At 44.5% G+C, this 21,536-nt stretch overlaps 1 protein-coding gene across 2 annotated transcripts in view; it reads left to right on the forward strand.

Annotated features, from left to right (window-relative positions):
* The window catches only part of LOC100561002 (polyamine-transporting ATPase 13A3), a 93,611-nt gene extending 72,347 nt beyond the window's left edge, over nucleotides 1-21,264 (forward strand). For both annotated transcript variants that reach the window (XM_062984556.1, XM_062984557.1), the window contains exons 23-33: nucleotides 280-359; nucleotides 485-527; nucleotides 1,093-1,202; nucleotides 5,336-5,432; nucleotides 5,557-5,629; nucleotides 9,233-9,404; nucleotides 11,107-11,357; nucleotides 15,064-15,152; nucleotides 17,930-18,010; nucleotides 18,216-18,305; nucleotides 21,004-21,264. In XM_062984556.1, coding sequence (XP_062840626.1) covers nucleotides 280-359; nucleotides 485-527; nucleotides 1,093-1,202; nucleotides 5,336-5,432; nucleotides 5,557-5,629; nucleotides 9,233-9,404; nucleotides 11,107-11,357; nucleotides 15,064-15,152; nucleotides 17,930-18,010; nucleotides 18,216-18,305; nucleotides 21,004-21,171 — 1,254 coding nt within the window. In that variant the 3' untranslated portion in view covers nucleotides 21,172-21,264. The remainder of the gene's footprint in view (nucleotides 1-279; nucleotides 360-484; nucleotides 528-1,092; nucleotides 1,203-5,335; nucleotides 5,433-5,556; nucleotides 5,630-9,232; nucleotides 9,405-11,106; nucleotides 11,358-15,063; nucleotides 15,153-17,929; nucleotides 18,011-18,215; nucleotides 18,306-21,003) is intronic.
* Nucleotides 21,265-21,536: the final 272 nt, after the last annotated feature.

The raw sequence follows: 21,536 nt of genomic DNA on the forward strand, positions 1-21,536 counted from the left end.
TCTATTCAGTTGAGTTCTGTCTGCCTAGAGTTCGAGTCAAGTTCTGTTGGAGAACAGAACAGTCCTGTGTTCGTCTGTCGTCTGCAAGTCTGTTTGTGTTGGTTATTGCTGCATATAGTAAAACTTTGTAAATAGTTTTACCAATGTCTCTGAGTGTCTCTTCGTTCTGCGTTCCACTGCTTCCATCCAACTACTGCTGCGCTGCAAATACTCTGATAAAGTTTGCCCATGCCTGATATATAATCTGGTTTATGAGCTTCTTCCGATGCTGTGTTCCAGCTGCTGCTCTGTGGCACCATCTACGCCCGCATGGCCCCCGACCAGAAGACGCAGCTGGTGGAAGCCCTGCAGAAGATGGAGTGAGTGTGCCCCCCCTCCAAAATGTGTCCATCAGCCAACCCTCTCCCAGAAGGTTATGGGGTTTTAAAGGTGGAGGGAACCTCACTCACTTCCTCCCCCAATTCACCCATCTCCTGTCTTTCAGCTACTATGTCGGGATGTGTGGAGACGGAGCCAACGACTGCGGGGTGAGTCATAGAATCCTTCAACTTTTGGCATTACAATGCCTGGTGCGCTCACTCAGGTGTCCCTTCGGGGAAGTGGGGCAGAGCAGAAAGTTCTGGGTTAATACAGTCCAGGAATGGCCTCAAATCATAAGAACAGCTAAAGTCCACAAGCAAAAGGTATCCTTAGTAAAACTTGATCATGAACATAAAAGAGGAACACAGAAGCTTCCAAAAGGCTTGACTTGAGACATGGATCAGGAACTCAGGCCTAGCTTCTTACTCCAAGTGCTACGTTGCCTGAACTAACTTGAAAGCGAACACCTTGTTAATTCAAAGCCAGCCATGAAATCATTCTGCCTCCCTTGAAATCTCTCCCCCAGTTTCCCACACAACCGCAGAGCGGTTGTGTGGGAAACTCGGGGAGAGATTTCAAGGGAGGCAGAATGATTTCATGGCTGGCTTTGAATTAACAAGGTGTTTACTTTCAAGTTAGTTCAGGAAACTTGAGACCAGGCTTGAGACCAGGCTCACCTGTGAGGCCCAAGGTGTGAAGCAGCCCTGACTCTCCCGTCTCTGCCCCGTCCAGGCCTTGAAGCGAGCGCACGCCGGGATCTCCCTCTCGGAGCTCGAGGCCTCCGTGGCTTCGCCCTTCACCTCCAAGACACCCAACATCTCCTGCGTCCCGGACCTCATCCGGTAGGTGCTGAATGCGATGCTTGGGAAAGACTTGCTTGCAATTCCTTAATGTTCTTGAGGATGTTCTTTAGTCCGTTTTCAGTGGGACAGGTTGCACCAGGCACTTTCAGAGTAAGAAGTAGACTTACAGACTCCAGCACTGGGATTTGTGATGGCTATAATAATAATAATAATAATAATAATAATAATAATAATAATAATAAAGAACTGGTGGGATCACAAACCTGCAAAAGTATTGGAAAATGAGCACGCAAAAATACTGTGGGACTTCCGAATCCAGACAATCACAAGTCGAACACTTCCCAAGTGTCTAGGACTGTGTGATGTATTTTCAGATGATGTGCGCAGATCCCAGCAGGGTGGCCTTTTGCAGTTGGCAGATTGTAAATTTGTCAATGTCTATTGTTTCCAAATGCCGGCTGAGATCTTTTGGCACAGCACCCAGTGTGCCCATCACCACCGGGACCACCTGCACTGGTTTCTGCCAGTCTTTGAAGTTCAACCTTGAGGTCCTGATAGCGGCTGAGTTTTTCCTGTTGTTTTTCATCAGTGCGACTGTCACCTGGGATGGCGACATCAATGATCCAAACCTTTTTCTTTTCCACAACCGTGATGTCTGGTGTGTTGTGTTCCAGAACTTTGTCAGTCTGGATTCGGGAATAATAATAATAATAATAATAATAATAATAATTATTATTATTATTATTATTATTATTAATCCATTGTTTCTAACTTCCTTAACTTAAAAGAATTATTGCCTCCGGCCATGTAAACATGTGCTGTTTACCCCAGAAATTCCCTGGTCAGTTAGGTCGGTCGTTCAGCAGTTTTAATTCCCCAAGTACTTTTCATGGCACAAGTTAGTCCCATCTTCACCTCCTCCATAACGTCGTTTTAGGCCTCAGCCTCCTTAGGATGGTGTCCTCAGCCCTGGCAAGCCTTAACAGGCCCTTAGCCAGACCCCCGTCATAGAAGTTCATTCAGTCCACTCATCACACTCTGGAGGTAGATTGTTGTGGCTCAGCCTCTGTGTGATTCTCATGGGGATTCTGGGATGCAGTTTCCAGATGATGGGATTCAGGTTCAGGATGAGTTTCAAGATGACTCTGATGGGAATTATGGGATTCAGGTGCAGGGTGTTCCTTCTGTGGAAAATGAAGAGCAGGGAAATGTTGTTAATGAGGATGGTTCTCAGGTGCAAGAAGCAGGACGGGAGAGCAGCTCCCAGCCTCAGCCTGATAACACTAACGAAGCCTGTGGCCTTGACGATGGGGCCGCATCTCTGGATCGGGCTAGTCGTCTGAAATTTCAGGGGTTGCGCAGAAGTCTCAGAATAGCAAATAAGAGAGAGGTCAAAGAGCAAAGAAATGCCTTCATGTTATGCTATTAAAGCAGTCTGCTGAGAGGGAAATCTTCGTCAAAGCAATTTTCCTCGCTTGAATCAAGAACCAAGACTGCTTTCCTGTGTTATCTTATGGCTTGGATAGAACCTCGTTTCTGAGACTTTGGTGTCTATTGAAAGGACTTTGCTATATGTCTGTTGTTCTCGTGGATTTGTTTCTTACAGCCTTGTTTTGCAACTATCTTTTGGAACTATACTTTTGTCTTTTATGAACTGCTTTTTCCCTATCTATATATATAAAAGAGTGATGGCATCACGGCAATTCACAAAACAACAAAAGTACAGGCCCCCCAACCTCAAAATTTGACAACACAACCCATCATCCACGCCTCAAGGTTGATACAACAAAAAGAAAAGAAAAATAAAGTCCTAATTAGAGGGAGAGCAATAATTTTTTTTATCCAATTGCTGCCAGTTTAGAGGGCTAATCTCTGCCCACTTGGTTGCCTAGCAACCAAGGGACAGCCAGGTTTCAGTTAGGGGACTGGCAGATTTAGGCCTCACTTAGGCTTCTTCCACAGATTATCTAATTTGCACTGGATTATATGGCAGTGTAGACTCAAGGCCCTTCCACACAGCTATATTACCCATTTATAATCTTATATTATCTGCTTTGCACTGGATTATCTGGACTCCACACTGCCATATAATCCACTTCAGTGTGCATTTTATACAGCTGTGAAGAAGGGGCCTCATATAATCCAGTTCTAAGCAGATAATTTAAGATTATCAATATACAGTAGAGTCTCACTTATCCAATGTAAACAGGCCGGCAGGATAAGTGAATATGTTGGATAATAAGAAGGGAATCAGGAAAAGCCAATTAAACATCAAATTAGGTCATCGTTATACAAATTAAGCACCAAAACATCATATTATACAACAAATTTGACAGAAAAAGTAGTTCCATGCACTAATGCTATGTAGTATTTACAGTAGAGTCTCACTTATCCAACACTCGCTTATCCAACGTTCTGGATTATCCAACGCATTTTTGTAGTCAATGCTTTCAATATATCGTGATATTTTGGTGCTAAATTCATAAATACAGTAATTACTATATAGCATTACTGTGTACTGAACTACTTTTTCTGACAAATTTGTTGTCTAACATGATGTTTTGATGCTTAATTTGTAAAATCATAACTTAATTTGATGTTTAATAGGGTTATCCTTAATTCCTCATTATCAACATATTCGCTTATCCAACGTTCTGCCGGCCCATTTATGTTGGATAAGTGAGACTCTACTGTACTGTATTTACAAATTTACCACTAAAATATCACAATGAATTTAAAACACTGACTACAAAAACATTGATTATGAAAAGGCAGACTGCGTTGGATAATCCAGAACATTGTATAAGCAAATGTTGGATAAGTGAGATTCTTCTTTAATATGAAATAATTACTGGGATAGAATAATGCAGAACAATATAATCTCTAAAACCAGGACAGTAAATAAACAGGGGAATTCCACACAGGAAACAATCAGGGCCAGCTAACACCTCCCAACAAAGTATTCCCATCATCAAAGTCTGGCAAATCCTGTTTTCTCAGGGCCACAGACAGTAGAAGCACATAAAATATCGCAAACAACACCACTCTGAAAACAAGGGAATTCCAGACAGGAAACAATCAGGGCCAGCTAACACCTCCCAACAAACTATTCCCATCATCAAAGTCTGGAAAATCCTCTGTTTTCTCAGGGCCACAGACAGTAGAAGCACATAAAATATCGCAAACAACACCACTCTGAAAACAAGGGAATTCCAGACAGGAAACAATCAGGGCCAGCTAACACCTCCCAACAAACTATTCCCATCATCAAAGTCTGGAAAATCCTCTGTTTTCTCAGGGCCACAGACAGTAGAAGCACATAAAATATCGCAAACAACACCACTCTGAAAACAAGGGAATTCCAGACAGGAAACAATCAGGGCCAGCTAACACCTCCCAACAAAAAAATCACTCAGGGAGGAAACAGCCAGGCTTTAAAGCTGCAAGGCCATTACATCCTAATCATTTTTCCTAATTGCAGCATTCATACTTGCCTCCAACAAACAAAAAAAAACCAATCAGACATATTGTATATTCACAACCTTTAGGAAATAATATCCCCTGATGGCGCAGTGTGTTAAAGTGCTGAGCTGCTGAACTTCTGGACCGAAAGGCCACAGGTTTGAATTGGGGGAGCGGAGAGAGCACCCACTGTTAGCTCCAGCTTCTGCCAACCCAGAAGTTCGAAAACATGCAAATGTGAGTGCATCAATAGGTACTGCTCCGGCGGGAAGGTAACGCCGCTCCATGTAGTCATCCCACATGACCTTGGAGGAGTCTACGGACAACGCCGGCTCTTTGGCTTAGAAATGGAGATGAGCACCAACCTCCAGAGTCAGACACGACTGGACTTAATGTCTGGGGAAAACCTTTACCCTTGACCTTAACTACCAGCAATTCCTCAATACTTTATTTCCCAGACCACCAGACTTCGCCACAGCAACGCATGGCCAGGCACAGCTAGTTTCCTAATTTACTACAAAAGACTACATTCTGTGTGCAGCCTGGTGTCTTTAGCAAGGTGAAGCCAACCTGAGGTGTGACATAGATGGACATCTATCAGGAGGGGCTGGATGGTGTTCTCCCGGCTTGGGCCGGATGATCTTTGGGGGTCCCTTCCACCTGCGTGATTCTAGCATCCTCACGTGTGTCTGTGTCTGTGTCTTTCCTAGGGAAGGCCGTGCCGCCCTCGTGACCTCCTTCTGCGTCTTCAAGTTCATGGCTCTCTACAGCATCATCCAGTACCTCAGCGTCCTGCTCCTCTACTCGGTGAGCCTGAGCCCTCCTCCCTCGGAGGCCCATTGTCCTGACTGTTGTGGGGCTGGGGAAGTGAGGAACGGTGGCCGAGGCGCAGGGAGTGAGCCCTCCTTTCTCTCCTCTCCTTCTCCTCCAGATTCTGCGCAACCTCGGAGACATTCAGTACCTCTTCATCGACGTGGCCATCATCCTGTCTTTGGCTTTCACCAGTAAGACCTCCTTCTCCTCAACATAGCCTTATCAAACCTTAAGGGTTGGAAGAGACCCCAAGGGCCATCCGGTCCAACCCTGTTCATGCCAGGCAGGAGGACACTGTCCAAGCCCTCCCTGCAGATGGCCACTCAGCCTTGGTTTGGAGACCTGCAAAGAAGGAGACCTCACTGGACACGAGGCAGTATATTCCATCGTTGAACCGCTCTTACTGTCAGGAAGGTTGAGGTTGAATCTCTTTTCCACCGCGATACGAGAAAGATATTGACAAGCTAGAAAGTGTCCAAGAAGCAGCTGAAGGAACTAGGGATGTTGAGCGTGGAGAAGAGAAGGGGGCAAGAGAGCCATGTCTACGTACCCTGTTCCCCCTAAAATAAGACGTCCCCAGAAAATAAGACCTAGTAGAGGTTTTGCTGAATTGCTAAATATAAGGCCTCCCCCGAAAGTAAGACCTAGCAAAGGTTTTGTTTGGAAGCATGCAGGATCGGTAAATGTACATACCATAGATTGTTGTACACGGAAATAAAGGTAGTAACAAGAAATAATAATACAGTAGAGTCTCACTTATCCAATAATAAATACAGGAAAATAATACATTAATAATAGAGTAAAATAATAAATGCAATAATAATAAAAATAATAATAATAATTATTATTATTATAAAAATAGAGTAAAATAAATGTAATATTTATGTAATGTAAATAAATAAATGTAATATTATGAAGGTCTGTAATTTAATAACTTTTTAATTGATTCACAATGTATTGTATAATTTTATATATGTGTTTTATTGTAAGCCACCCTGAGTCCCCTGTTGGATGAGAAGGGTGGGATATAAATATTGTAATAAATAATTAAATAAATGTAATAGTAGCAACATTAATAGAGAAAAATAATACACGTAATAATACCAATAATAGAGAAAAATAATAAATGTAATACAGTAGAGTCTCACTTATCCAAGCCTCGCTTATCCAAGCCTCTGGATTATCCAAGCCATTTTGTAGTCAATGTTTTCAATATATTGTGATATTTTGGTGCTAAATTCGTAAATACAGTAATTACAACATAACATTACTGCGTATTGAACTGCTTTTTCTGTCAAATTTGTTGTCTAACATGATGTTTTGGTGCTTAATTTGTAAAATCATAACCTAATTTGATGTTTAATAGGCTTTTCCTTAATCCCTCCTTATTATCCAACATATTCGCTTATCCAAGCTTCTGCCGGCCCGTTTAGCTTGGATAAGTGAGACTCTACTGTAATATAATAATAACTTTATTCTTGTATCCCACCTCCATCTCCCAGAAGGGACTCAGGGCAGCTTACACAGGGACAAGCCCAACAACAACATAAATGTACATACAAACAGAAATTTAAAACAGTAATTTATAAACAGTATAGCAATAAAATATAATATAGACATTCTTGAAAGGATTCACAGTTTGGTTACGCTGGTTTGTGATGACCACTACTGTACAGTAGATAATAAATTTTCATTTTAAAAAAATTCAACCATAAATGTGAATTATAATACATCCCCTGAAAATAAGACCTAGTGCATCTTTGGGAGCAAAAATTAATATAAGACACTGCCTTATTTTCGGGGAAACAGGGTGTGTGAGGAGGAATGAGCAAGGCTTGCTTTCCGCTACTACAGGAACTAGCAATACTACAGAGCAATGGACTGAAAGTGCAGGAAACTGCACCTAAATGTTAGGAAGAACTTCCTGATCGTATGAGCTGGTCAGCAGTGGAACAGACACGCCGCTGCCTGGGATTCCAGTGGAGGCTTTTCGATTCAGACTGGATGGCCATCTGTCAGGAGGGCTTGAATGTTGCCCTGCCTTCCAACGAATAGAATATAACATGTCTTGGAGTCTCATTGGAGTCTTCTTTAGGGTTTTTTAAGAGAGGCTGGTTGGATAGCCATCAGTCGGGAGGGCTTGGGTGGTGTCTTCCTGGCAGAAAGAAGGGGGTTGGACTGTATGGCCTATGGGTGTCTCTTCCAACTCTGTGATTCTGTATTATTTTGTTATTTATGTATTTATTTACAGTATTTATATTCCGCCCTTCTTTCTCACCCCGAAGGGGACTCAGGGCGGATCACATTATATACATATAGGACAAACATTCAATGCCCGTATACACATAGAACCGAGACAGAGGCAGACAGACGCAGAGGCAATTTAACCTTCTCCTGAGGGGATGTTTGATTCTGACCACAGGGGGGAGCAGCTGCTTCATCATCCACTCTGATGCCACTTCCTCATTCCAATGTCGTAAATTAGTTAAACTTGCCTCCCCACTTTTATAAGTGGTACCTTATTTCCTACTTGATAGATGCAACTATCTTTCGGGTTGCTAGGTCAGCAACGAGCAGGGGCTATTTTTTATTTTTAATTGACGGGTGAACTCATGACCTCATGGTCACAGTGATTTATTGCAGCAGGCTGCTCCTCAGCCCGTGCCACAGCCCGGCCCCCATCATATCTATGGCTGGATGGCCCTCTGCCAGGAGGGCTTGGATGGTGTCTTCCTGGCAGGAAGGTTGGACTGAATGGCCTTTGGGGATCTCTTCCAGTTCTCTGATTCTGTCTCTATTATATATCTCTCTGAGTCAGTATCTCTCATGTCTGTGGCTGGGTGGCCCTCTGCCAGGAGGGCTTGGATGGTGTCTTCCTGGCAGGAAGGTTGGACTGAATGGCCTTTGGGGATCTCTTCCAGTTCTGTGATTCTGTCTCTATTATATATCTCTCTGAGTCAGTATCTCTCATGTCTATGGCTGGGTGGCCCTCTGCCAGGAGGGCTTGGATGGTGTCTTCCTGGCAGGAAGGTTGGACTGAATGGCCTTTGGGGATCTCTTCCAGTTCTGTGATTCTGTCTCTATTATATATCTCTCTGAGTCAGTATCTCTCATGTCTATGGCTGGGTGGCCCTCTGCCAGGAGGGCTTGGATGGTGTCTTCCTGGCAGGAAGGTTGGACTGAATGGCCTTTGGGGATCTCTTCCAGTTCTGTGATTCTGTCTCTATTATATATCTCTCTGAGTCAGTATCTCTCATGTCTATGGCTGGGTGGCCCTCTGCCAGGAGGGCTTGGATGGTGTCTTCCTGGCAGGAAGGTTGGACTGAATGGCCTTTGGGGATCTCTTCCAGTTCTGTGATTCTGTCTCTATTATATATCTCTCTGAGTCAGTATCTCTCATGTCTATGGCTGGGTGGCCCTCTGCCAGGAGGGCTTGGATGGTGTCTTCCTGGCAGGAAGGTTGGACTGAATGGCCTTTGGGGATCTCTTCCAGTTCTGTGATTCTGTCTCTATTATATATCTCTCTGAGTCAGTATCTCTCATGTCTATGGCTGGGTGGCCCTCTGCCAGGAGGGCTTGGATGGTGTCTTCCTGGCAGGAAGGTTGGACTGAATGGCCTTTGGGGATCTCTTCCAGTTCTGTGATTCTGTCTCTATTATATATCTCTCTGAGTCAGTATCTCTCATGTCTGTGGCTGGGTGGCCCTCGGTCTTCCTTCCCGGCAGAAAGAAGTGGGTTGGGCTGGATGGCCTCCCTGACCCCGTTGGCCCCTTTCTCCGGCTTCTTCCCTGCAGTGAGCCTGAACCGCGCCTGGAAGGAGCTGGTCCCGCAGCGCCCGCCCACCAGCCTGGTCTCCCCGCAGCTGCTGCTCTCGGTCCTGACGCAGGTCTTCCTCTCGCTGGGCTTCCAGGTGGGCGCCTTCCTCCTCGTCCGCGGGCAGCCCTGGTACCGCCAGCAGCAGAGCCGGTGAGCGGAAGAAGGAAGGCCCTTCATTGGGGGCGGGGGGGGGGGGGGGGGCAATGCTATTGTGCAGCCCAGGCATACATAGCTAATGCATACTAATGTGTAGCCCAGGCATGGGGCAACTCGGGCCTTCCCTCCAGGCATTTTGGACGTCAACTCCCAGAATTCCTAACAGCCTCAGGCCCTTTCCTTTTCTCGCTCAGGGTGGGAGAAAGACCTCCCAGCAGAGGATTCCCCCAGGCAGGAAGCAGCCAGGCTTTGAAGCTGCAAGGCTATTCAGTGCTAGTCAAGGTGGCCAACTGCAACATTCACACTTGCCTCAAACAGACAAGAGTTCTTCTCCCACCTTGAATATGATTCCACAGGTATATATGCACTCCACTTGCCTAGTTTCCAACAGACCTCACAACCTCTGAGGATGCCTGCCATAGATGTGGGAGAAACGTCAGGAGAGAATGCTTCTGGAACATGACCCTACAGGCTGAAAAACTCACAGCAACCCAATGATTCCGGCCATGAAAGCGTTCGACAACACAATATTTTGTTTGTTTCTACAATCTCATTTTCCTTTCTTATGTTTTGTGTTATCAATAATAATAATAATAATAATAATAAGTGTCTAGGACTGTGTGATGTATTTTCTGGGATCTGCACGCATCATCTGAAAATACATCACACAGTCCTAGATACTTGGGAAGTGTTCGACTTGTGATTTTGTGAAACAAAATCCAGCATGTCTATCTAGTTTGCTGTGTCATACAATAATAATAATAATAATAATAATAATAATAATAATAATAATAATAATAATAATAGCAACAACAACCAGCAAAGTGTCTGCTGTGGACTCATCTTGTGTTTCAAATAATAATAATAATAATAATAATAATAATAATAATAATAATAATAATAGCAAAGAACTGGTGGGATCACAAACCTGCAAAAGTATTGGAAAATGAGCACGCAAAGATACTGTGGGACTTCCGAATCCAGACTGACAAAGTTCTGGAACACAACACACCAGACATCACAGTTGTGGAAAAGAACAAGGTTTGGATCATTGATGTTGCCATCCCAGGTGACAGTCGCATTGAAGAAAAACAACAGGAAAAACTCAGCCGCTCTCAGGACCTCAAGATTGAACTGCAAAGACTCTGGCAGAAACCAGTACAGGTGGTCCCGGTGGTGATGGGCACACTGGGTGCCGTGCCAAAAGATCTCAGCCGGCATTTGGAAACAATAGACATTGACAAAATCACCATCTGCCAACTGCAAAAGGCCACCCTACTGGGATCTGCACACATCAGCAGAAAATACATCACACAGTCCTAGACACTTGGGAAGTGTTCGACTTGTGGTTTTGCGAAACGAAATCCAGCATATCTATCTTGTTTGCTGTGCCATACAACGTCGTTGTGTTGATGATAATAATAATAATAATAATAATAATACCACCACCTTGAGGGCACGTATGGAGGAGGTTAGGCTCAAAAGGCAGGATGTAAACATCTTTATAAGTAACTACTTCCAAGGCAGAAGAAAAGGGGCCTGTGACTTCCCACTGTACTCGTGTCGATGCAGCCTAGAATGGCATTGGCTTTTCTTGCTGCCACATCACAGTGTTGGCTCGTTGTGGTCCCTTTCACGGGGACTGTTGCCAAGGCAGGTGCCTCTCATCCTATATCTGTGCCATCTTCCTCCTCAGGGCTTGTGGGCCCGTCCCCAGCAACGCCACCGCCCTCCTGCTGGGCCCCAACCTGACCGGCCTGAGCAACGCCACGGCGGGATACGCGGAGCCCCACACGCGGGAGGAGGAGACGGAGGCCGAGGCGGAGGAGGACTCTGTGCGCAGCCTGGAGAACACCACCCTCTTCTACGTCTCCTGCTTCCAGTACATCGCCGTGGCCCTCGCCTTCGCCAAGGGACGCCCCTTCCGACAGCCCACCTGGACCAACCGTGAGTGGCCGCCTGGCCGGCCATTGGCCACGGACCTCTTCTTAGGGCAGGAAGCGGGGTGGACGGAGGCAACGGGTGCGGGGCTTCCAGCCATCTCCAGAGGAACATGGCATCTTTAGTGTCCTCCTCAACATCACCCTCCTATTTTGGTTCTCTTTTGTGCCATTATCCTCATTTCTGTCCTCATAATTTGCCATTGTTTTGCGCCATCATCCCCATTGCCATCCCCATATATTGGTGCTCTTTTGTGCCATAATTCTGACAATTATCCTCGTATTTTGCTATTGGTTTGTGCAATTATCCTCACCACTATCTTCATATTTTGCCAATGTTTCGTGACATCATCCCCATTGCCATCCCCATATTGTTGCTCTTTTGTGCCATTATTCTGACCACTATCCTCATATTTTGCTATTGGTTTGTGCAGTTATCCTCACTACTATCCTCATAATTTGCCTATGTTTTTTGCCATTATCCTCACTGCTATCCCCATAATTTGGTCCTCTTTTGTGCCATTATCCTCACCATTATCCTCATAATTTGCCTATGTTTTTTGCCATTATCCTCACTGCTATCCCCATAATTTGGTCCTCTTTTGTGCCATTATCCTCACCATTATCCTCATATTTTATCATTGTTTTGTACCATTATCCTCACTGCTATCCCCATAATTTGGTCCTCTTTTGTGCCATTATCCTCACCATTATCCTCATAATTTGCCTATGTTTTTTGCCATTATCCTCACTGCTATCCCCATAATTTGGTCCTCTTTTGTGCCATTATCCTCACCATTATCCTCATATTTTATCATTGTTTTGTACCATTATCCTCACTGCTATCCCCATAATTTGGTCCTCTTTTGTGCCATTATCCTCACCATTATCCTCATATTTTGTCATTGTTTTGTGCCATTATCCTCACTGCTATCCCCATATTTTGGTGCTCTTTTGTACCATTATCCTCATCACTAACTTCATATTTTACTATTATTTTCTGCCATTATCCTCACTACTATCCCCAAATTTTGATACTGTTTTGTACCGTTATCCCCATTGTGACCCTCATATTTTGTTGCTATTGTCCTTGCCACCATCCTCATAATCCTTGTGTGTCATTAGCCTTCAACATCATCTTTATTATATTTTTGCCCTTGTTTTGTGCCGTTATCCTCCCCACTATCCTCATATTTTGTCACTGTTTTGTGCCATTATCCTCACTGCTATCCTTATACTTTGGTCCTCTTTTGTGCCATTATCCTCACCACTATCCTCATATTTTGCCTTTGTTTTGTGCCATCATCCCCATTGCCATCCGCATACTTTGCGGATGCTCTTTTGTGCCATTATCCTCACCACTAACTTCATATTTTGCTACTGTTTTCTGCCATTATCCTCACTGCTATCCCCATATTTTGGTCCTCTTTTGTGCCATTATCCTCACCACTAACTTCATATTTATATTGTGGAATGATATTTTAAATTGTAAGTCGCTCGGAGTGCTCTGGTGGAGAGCGACTAATTAAGAAATAAAGTGAAGTGAAGTGGAGTGAATATTTTGCTATTATTTTCTGCCATTATCCTCACTGCTATCCCCATATTTTGATACTGTTTTGTACTGTTATTCCCATTGCGATCCTCGTATTTTGTTGCCATTGTCCTTGCCACCATACTCAAAATCCTTGTGTGCCATTAGCCTTCAACATCATTTTAATTATATTTTTGCCCTTGTTTTGTGCCATTATCTTCACCACTATCCCCATATTTTGGTTCCCTTTTGTCCCCTTATCCTCACTGCTATCCTCATATCATTGCCATAGTTTTGCACCTTCAGGCAGACGCTGGCTTTTAATCATAACTCCTAGATTTTCTTGGTGAGATTCCATCAGAGGAGGTTTGAGGCCGAGAGAGTGGGACGTGCCCAAAGCTGGGTCTCCAGGGAGGAGTGGGACTCACCCTTGATGGATGAGACCACCCTCAAGCCCCCACCCGGATGGTGTTTCGGAAGAGCCTAAAAACCTGGCTCTTCACATAGGCCTTTGGTTAAAGACTGTCCATCTCCATAATAATCATGTTCCTCGACCTTTATTTGCACTGGTTGCACTTCTCCTGGTCAACTTGACATTAGCTCAGGGCTCCTCCCATCCCAAATTGACTTTAAAATGAATTTGCTGCACTTTATCTGTTGTCTTGACTTTACAACTTATAAAGCGCACTTTAGCTTATCTATTACTGTAACCTCGCTGGTTTTAATTCTATGTTTTTAAGCGTGTTTTTATTTCATAGGTAAATGTTTTGTTTTTGTCTATTGATGTATTGTATATTGTTATTGTTTTTATTTGATATTTCTGTGAGAAACCCCAAGTCCCCTTCGGGGGAGATGTAGGCGGGATATAAATATGCTTATTATTATTATTTTATTATGACACAGCAAACAAGATAGATATGCTGGATTTCGTATCACAAAATCACAAGTCGAACACTTCCCAAGTGTCTAGGACTGTGTGATGTATTTTCGGATGATGCGTGCAGATCCCAGTCGGGTGGCCTTTTGCAGCTGGCAGATCGTGATTTTGTCAATGTCTATTGTTTCCAAATGCTGGCTGAGATCTCTTGGCACGGCACCCAATGTGCCGATCACCACCGGGACCACCTGCACTGGTTTCTGCCAGAGTCTTTGAAGTTCAATCTTGAGGTCCTGATAGCGGCTGAGTTTTTCCTGTTGTTTTTCATCTATGCGACTGTCACCTGGGATGGCGACATCAATGATCCAAACCTTTTTCTTTTCCACAACTGTGATGTCTGGTGTGTTGTGTTCCAGAACTTTGTCAGTCTGGATTCGGAAGTCCCACAGTATCTTTGCGTGCTCATTTTCCAATACTTTTGCAGGTTTGTGATCCCACCAGTTCTTTGCTGCTGGGAGGTGGTACTTGAGGCATAAGTTCCAATGAATCCTTTGGGCCACATAGTTGTGCCTCTGTTTGTAGTCTGTCTGTGCGATTTTCTTACAGCAGCTGAGGATATGATCCATGGTTTCGTCGGTTTCCTTGCACAGTCTGCATTTTGGGTCATCAGCTGATTTTTCGATCTTGGCCTTAATTGCATTTGTGCTGATGTCTTGCTCCTGGGCTGCAAGGATCAGGTCTTCTGTCTCCTTCTTCAGGAGATTGTTGTTGTTGTTATTATTATTATTATTATTATTATTATTATTATTATTATTATTAATTGCCTTTGTTCTGATGTCTTGCTCCTGGGCTGCAAGGATCAGGCCTTCTGTCTCCTTCTTCAGGGTCCCATTCGTGAGCCAGAGCCAGGTCTTCTCCTTATCAGCTTTTCCTTCAAGGAACTTTCCATGCAGTGTTTTGTTGTGCCAGCTGTCAGCTCTAGTTTGTAGTGTGGTTTTCTTGTTCTGGTTTTTTGTCTGCTGTGCTTTGAGGAGTTTCTGATTTTTGACTTCAATCAAAGCAGGTTCTTCACTTTGCTTTACATCTTCTGCCAGGGCATGTTCTTCTTCTTTGACTGCTTGCTTTACTTGTAAGAGTCCTCTGCCCCCTGATCTTCTAGGCTGATATTATTATTATTATTATTATTATTATTATTATTATTATTATTATTATTATTAAACAATGCTGTGTCCAGTATGGCAGCCTCCTCCTTGTGTGTTCCCTCTCCGCAGCCTGACGGCTCTCCTTTTGTCTCTTTCTTTGCAGGTCCCTTTGTGGCCTCCCTCTTGGGCACCTCCGCCTTCCTGCTGGTCTTCTTATTATGGCCCATGCCGGCCCTGGACGACTTCTTTGAGGTAGGATGCGGCCTAGATAGGCCCGTATTTATTCCAGTCTGATTCGCCATCAAATCTAATGCACACCTCAATTTTCAAAACGCTGAAACAAAAAAAAAGTATTTGCTGCCCAATGCAATGCGCAGCAGCAAAAGGTGCACTCTTTGTAATATGCCCATTACAGTTCCTGCTTCTTAGATTTCCTTCTCTAAAAACAATTGCATTGGAACACCAAAGATTACAGCAGAAGAAAAGAAACCTCAAGGTGCATCTCTGCTACAGAATGAATCCACTTTAACTGCCCTTGATTCAATGCTATGGAATCATGGGGGCTGTGGCCTTCCCTGCCAACCAGTGTTGGTGCCTCACCAAACTACAAATCCCAGGATCACATAGCATTGAGCCATAGCAGTTAACTTACTGGCGACGTCCCTGAAAGAGGAGGTCCAGGTGCAGCTCCGGAAGCGGCTTCCCCTTTTGCTTTGGCTCAGCACTAGGATTACTGTATTATGCAAATGTAAACATGCACCCTAATTTTGACAAGGTATCAAATCAAATTTATTTATTTATTTATTTATTTATTTATTTCTCACATTTATATCCCACCCTTCTCACCCGAAGGGACTCAGGGCAGCTTACAACAGTGGCAACAATTAGATGCCCATACAAACCAATATAAAACAGCACATAAAACAGTTAAAACTATTAAAATACATTATGAATTAAAAATATACATTTCAAACATAAAATCAGATCCGTTCTTCCTCATGCTTTGTCCATAGTTCAGTCCGTGTCATGTTCACCATTTATTGATTAAAAGCCTGGGCACACAGCCATGTTTTTAGGGCTTTTCTGAAGCCCAACATATTACAGTCATAGGCCAGCATAAGGAGAGTGGGACATTGTACATTAACATCTTAAAGGGTAAGTAATTTAGCCCCAAAAGATGGATGTTAAATTCAGGTAAATGCGGTAAATACACAAAGGTCTCTCAGTGATATTTTGCTGTGACTCCTGTGGCTCCATCCTGGGATTTGTCATTTGGCAGAGGATTCAAGGCACGCTTCTGAATTACAAACTTGGAATGTTCCAAGAGTTATGGTGTTCCAAGAGTTCCAAGTTATGGTGAGATCCAAATCCTATAATTGGGATATGCAGGAGAAAGGCTCCGCTGGGAAACCACTCTGAACTCCTGATGAAACTACCAATCATTGGGATGCCACAGGGCAGTTAAGGTTGTACCAAAGTGCTGTAGGATGTGACAGTGAGGCAGTGGTGTTGCCTTATTCTAGCTTAGAACTAGCCAAGGCAGTCCTTGTATTGCTGTGAGTTTTCCAGGCTGTCTGGCTATGTTTCAGAAGCATTCTCTCATGACGTTTCACCCCATCTATGGCAGGCATCCTCAGAGGTTGTGAGGTCTGTTGGAAACTAGGCAAGTGGGGTTGATATATCTCTGGAATGATGTCCAGGGTGGGAGAAAGAAAGAACTCTTTGACTGTTGGAGGGAAGAACGAATGTTGCAATTAATCACCTTGATTAGCATTTAATATTCTTGCAGCTTCAAAGCCTGGCTGATTCCTGCCTGGGGGCAGAGTTCTTTCTCCCACCCTGGAAAGATAGATAGATAGAAAGATAGATACCCCACTTGCCTAGTTTTCAATAGACCTGTCGCACCTCTGGTTAGCTTCACCTTGCTAAAGACAGCAAGCTGCACACAGATAGTAGTCTTTGGTAGTTTATTAGGAAATAGGGAAAAGATTGTTCATAAAAGGTAAAAGTTCGATTCCAAAAGATAGTTACAAAAACAAGGCTGTAAGAACAAATCCATGGAAACATTAGGCATGAAACAAGGTCCTTAAAATGAAGCCAAAGTCCCAGAAATGAGGAAACATCGAAGCTATAAGATAATACAGGAAAACAGACTTGGTTCTTGACTCAAGTGAGGAAATTGCTTTGACAAAGATTTCCCTCTCAGCAGACTGTTTTAATAGCATAACATGAAGGCATTTCTTTGCCCTTTGACCTCCCTCTTATTTGCTATTCTGAGACTTCTTCGCAACCCCCGAAATTCCAAACTATTAGCCCGATCTAGAGAAGCGGCCTCATCGTCAAGGCCTCAGGGCTCATTAGTGTTATCAGGCTGAGGCTGGGAGCTGCTCTCCCTTTCTGCTTCTTGCACCTGAAAACCATCATCAGTAACAACATCATTCCTTCCTGTGGGAAAGCCTCCCTGCTCCTCATCTCCCACAGCAGGAACACCCTGCACCTGAATCCCATAATCCCCATCAGAGTCACCTTGAAACTCATCCTGAACCTGAATCCCATCATCTTGAACCTGCATCCCAGAATCCTCATCAGAGTCACACAAAGGTTGAGTCACAACAAGGCCTCACAACTTCTGAGGATGCCTGCCATAGATGTGGGTGAAACGTCAGGAGAGAATGCTTCTGGAACATAGCCAGACAGCCCGGAAAACTCACAGCAACCCAGTGATTCCCGCCAGTATAACCTTTGACAGCATAGCCCTTGTATGTCTTCTTCTCTGTGCCCAGGAGATAGTTTCTCATCTGGTCTCAGCCATGGATTCTGGGTTTTAGCCTGCCACTTTTGGACTCTGGCTTGCTGAGGTGTTGCTGCAAGTATCTCTATAGATCCTTTGGAGAGGTCATGGGCAAGCAACAGAAATAGCAGAGTGCAAAGTAATGTGTGTGTTTTTGTTGGGTGCCTTTTGCATTGCAAATGTTTCCTGCAAAGAGGAGGCACCCCATGGAATCAGGGCCCTTTCCCGCTCTCCTCAGCTGGTGTGCGTCCCCTACGAATGGCGGCTCATCCTCCTGGTGCTGGTGCTGAGCAACCTGGTGCTCTCCGTCTCTTTGGAGGTAAGGCATGGGTTAATTTTGGCTTTTCCTCCAGCCAGTAGGCTGTTAGGAATGGTGGGAGTTGAAGTCCAAAACACCTGGAGGAGGGACAGAGTCTGCCCATGCTCATGGGAGGAAGCCAGGCCTTTGGCTTTGCCACCCAGGGCGACTGCCTTTGCAAATCAGCCTCTGATGTTTGTGTGCACCGTTCTGTTCTTCTCCCCAGAACTTCATCTGCGACTGCGACATCCTCTGGCAGCGGGTGTGCTACACCAAGAGGAAGTACGAATACCCGAACCAGGCCACCTACCCCCAGGTACACCAGGAAAAAGCACACAAGTTTAGGTTGAGGGTGGATGCTACACACACTAGCTTTAAACCATAAGTGAAAATTTCATACTACACAAACCATAACTCCAACAGCCGCATACTCTCAACCTCACACAATTCAAACCTCTGCTAAATCACACATCCTCCCAGGAAAGGCTTAGGAAGGGTTGGTTTGAAGACACTTTGCAGCCTGTATCGTGTTAGTGTTTTTGTGATATGGAGTGAAATGTTTAATCTGTTGTTGCTGTGAAAGTGTATGCATTTCATTCCGGCAAGCATTCCACCACTCAAGAAGTTAATTGCAGCAAGCCTTGATTGATTGCTGGAAGGGCAAATGACAAAGACTTCCGTTTGTGCTACGTGATAGGAAGATACAGCACAGGCTGTGGAATGTGAAGGAGGTGCTTCAGTGTACAGAGACCGGACTTTGAGAGATGGATATGCTCCATGTTTGATCTTGTGGATGCAACATGTGTCCTGACAGCTTTGGTTAATTAGCACTTGTAAGAGACTATGAACGTCTAAGACTCCTTCAGGCAGGGGGAACCTTTTTATCCCACCCGCTGCCCCAAATTTGTAAAGAACTAATAGCAACTGCCACCAATTTGTAAAGGGACTATGAACGTCTAAGGTTCTTTCAGGCAGGGGGAATCTTTTTATCCCACCGCTGCCACCAATTTGGAAAGATGCAACCACCAAAGACTCAAAGAGGAGGCCTTTTCCTGTGTTTTATCTTTCTTTCTTCTTATTCACTTTAGATGGTAGCGTAACTTGGTTTAGAATATATGTGACAGAGGCTTGGATGTTGAAAGAACAATAACAAGTTTATTCAGGCACAAGCTTGGTGGTTACAAAAGATGTTTCACTTAGAGGTATTCTTATTAACAGTTACAATACTAGAATGAGATGAATCAAACTCTCTAAAGTATCACTTCTTTTACTTAAAGTAGTTAAAACCTATTCCTCTGCTCCTTTCTGTTACTTCAGTGGAGCTCTGTGAGTCCAGCTGGGATTGGTTCCCAAACTTGGACTATCCAGTGACTTCAAACCACAGTCACCACTGTGATATACTATCACAGATTCTCTGTGCCTTTCCAGGACACAGACTACATTAAATAAGTCACCAAACTTATTTAAAACCGACTCAAAATGAACAATTGAGTCTCCTTGATCTCATCAACCTAGAATCAATCACCCCTGTGCCTCATCAGAGCACAGACTGAACTCTCTTCAAAACATTCCCTCCTTTTTCATCCAGCTAGCTCTGCCCCTTTCTTGCTAGCTTCGAAATAGTTACATTTCTACAGAAGCAGCTACGTTTCTTTGGCAACCTGCCTCAGAATGCTGAGCTGGCTACCATCCCCCACGCACTGGTAACTCTAAAATTTACCCATTCCAAACATATACCTATAATTTAATATAACAACTGTAAATCAAAAGTTATACTTCATTACAGCGCTGTAAATATTTGGTTGTAAATAAAGCTTCAGTGCCACTGAGGTTCAGCAGATATAAATCAGCGAAGTTGTCGGTTATGGTTGGTGCCACTTTTGCCGTTTGCAGAGTGGTCTGACTAGTGAGCAAAGGTGAGACCTGGCTCATCAATCAGTCGGGGTTGCCGATTCCCTGACATATCGTTGACAACATTTCATGTTTGTTGTGACGCCTCAGGGCAGCGTGAGCACTGGGAACCAGACACGGAGGCCAATAAACAATCTAATATCTTTATTAAAGAAATAAAGGAGTCAAACAAAAATAAGCAGAGTATATAGTCCAGCAATAGTCCTTTCAGAAAAGGCCAAATATAGTCCAGTAATATGAAAGTAGATGTCCAGTATTAGAGTTCAAAGTTTTAAATCCGACAACCGAAACACACTCAAACTTCTAGGCTGTTTGAGTGGGGATTACAGCAAGGTCTGTCAAAGAGTTCCAGGTTTCAAATCCGAGGCTAGGATACAAGGCAAGGCAAAGTTAGTCGTGGTAGAGCTGAATCGCTGTCCAGGCTTGGCAGGGAGACGAGATGCAACGCCCGGTCTACTCGAGAGTAGCGCGTCGCAGATACTAGAGTCGATGTGATTTCCTCAACTGACACGTTGAACACCGCAAAGGTCCGCCTGCGCACAGAACTTTTATGGGACTTCAATCTCCCCTCAAACCAGGTGTCTGAACACTCTTTCCCAAGGGAAAGTGGACTAAAATCAACAACTTGCCAGATGCAAACCTCCCGGGAAACTCTCAAGGGAACTGGCTTAATTAGCGCTTGCTTTCTCCACTAATCTAGCGCTTTTTCTCATATTCTGCTTGTCCGAGCGAGATGTTTCCCAAAACAATTTTCGATCAAAAGGAGCGCTCTCTGGGGAACCAGGCTCTGACTCAAGGGCCTTTGTAATTAACTGTGGGCTAGAACTGTCAACAGGGGACATCTGGAAGGGAGCAGAATCTTGCTGAATTGGCACAAACCCCATATCTTCTTTGGTCTGATCTATAATGGCTACGGGGTCATGACTCGATGGTCTCTGAGGCACTACATTTGTTGCCTCAATGTCATAGTTGAGAATCACTTTAGCTTTTGACAGTATTGAATCATGTTCAGCTTGTGGTGTGCTAGGATTCCCGGATCACTTTAGCTTGGGATCTATGTCCTTCTTGACCCTCTTCTCTTCTTCTTTCTCTTTCTTTTGCAGCTGGAGCTGGACGCGATGGCCCCCCCGACCTACTCTTGTCGCCGCCAGGCCCCGCCGAGGGCCAAGTACAAGCGCCTGGCCCAGGAGCTGCTCTTCGACCCCGAGTGGCCCCCGCAGCCCCGGACCAGCACCAAGGGGAGGGGGCCTCCCGCCGAGAGCAGCGCTTGACCGTCGTTTCACCCCTGGAGACATCGGGCATGGGCCGACTTCCAGGTGTTTTGGACTGCAACTCCTACCATTCCTCACAGCCTCAGGCCCCTTCCTTTTCCTTCCAAAAGGAAAGGGCCTGAGGCTGCGAGGAATGGTGGGAGTTGCAGTCCAAAACACCTCCCCCTACGATTCCTCCTCCTCCCCCCTTTGCTTTCCTCCTTTTTTCACGATTTTGAGTTTTTCGGACCTTTGTGGGAAGGAAGCGACCCCCAAATGCATGTCGAGGGCCCGGAGGTCCGGGCGTGAAAACGGGAGGATATTAAACAATTTTGAAGGCTCAGAACAAGTGTCGTTGTGGATTTTTTGGGGGGCAAAAGAGGAGA

This window comes from Anolis carolinensis, chromosome 6 (genome assembly GCF_035594765.1).
Source record: "Anolis carolinensis isolate JA03-04 chromosome 6, rAnoCar3.1.pri, whole genome shotgun sequence".
In the NCBI taxonomy this organism is placed as follows: domain Eukaryota; kingdom Metazoa; phylum Chordata; class Lepidosauria; order Squamata; family Dactyloidae; genus Anolis; species Anolis carolinensis.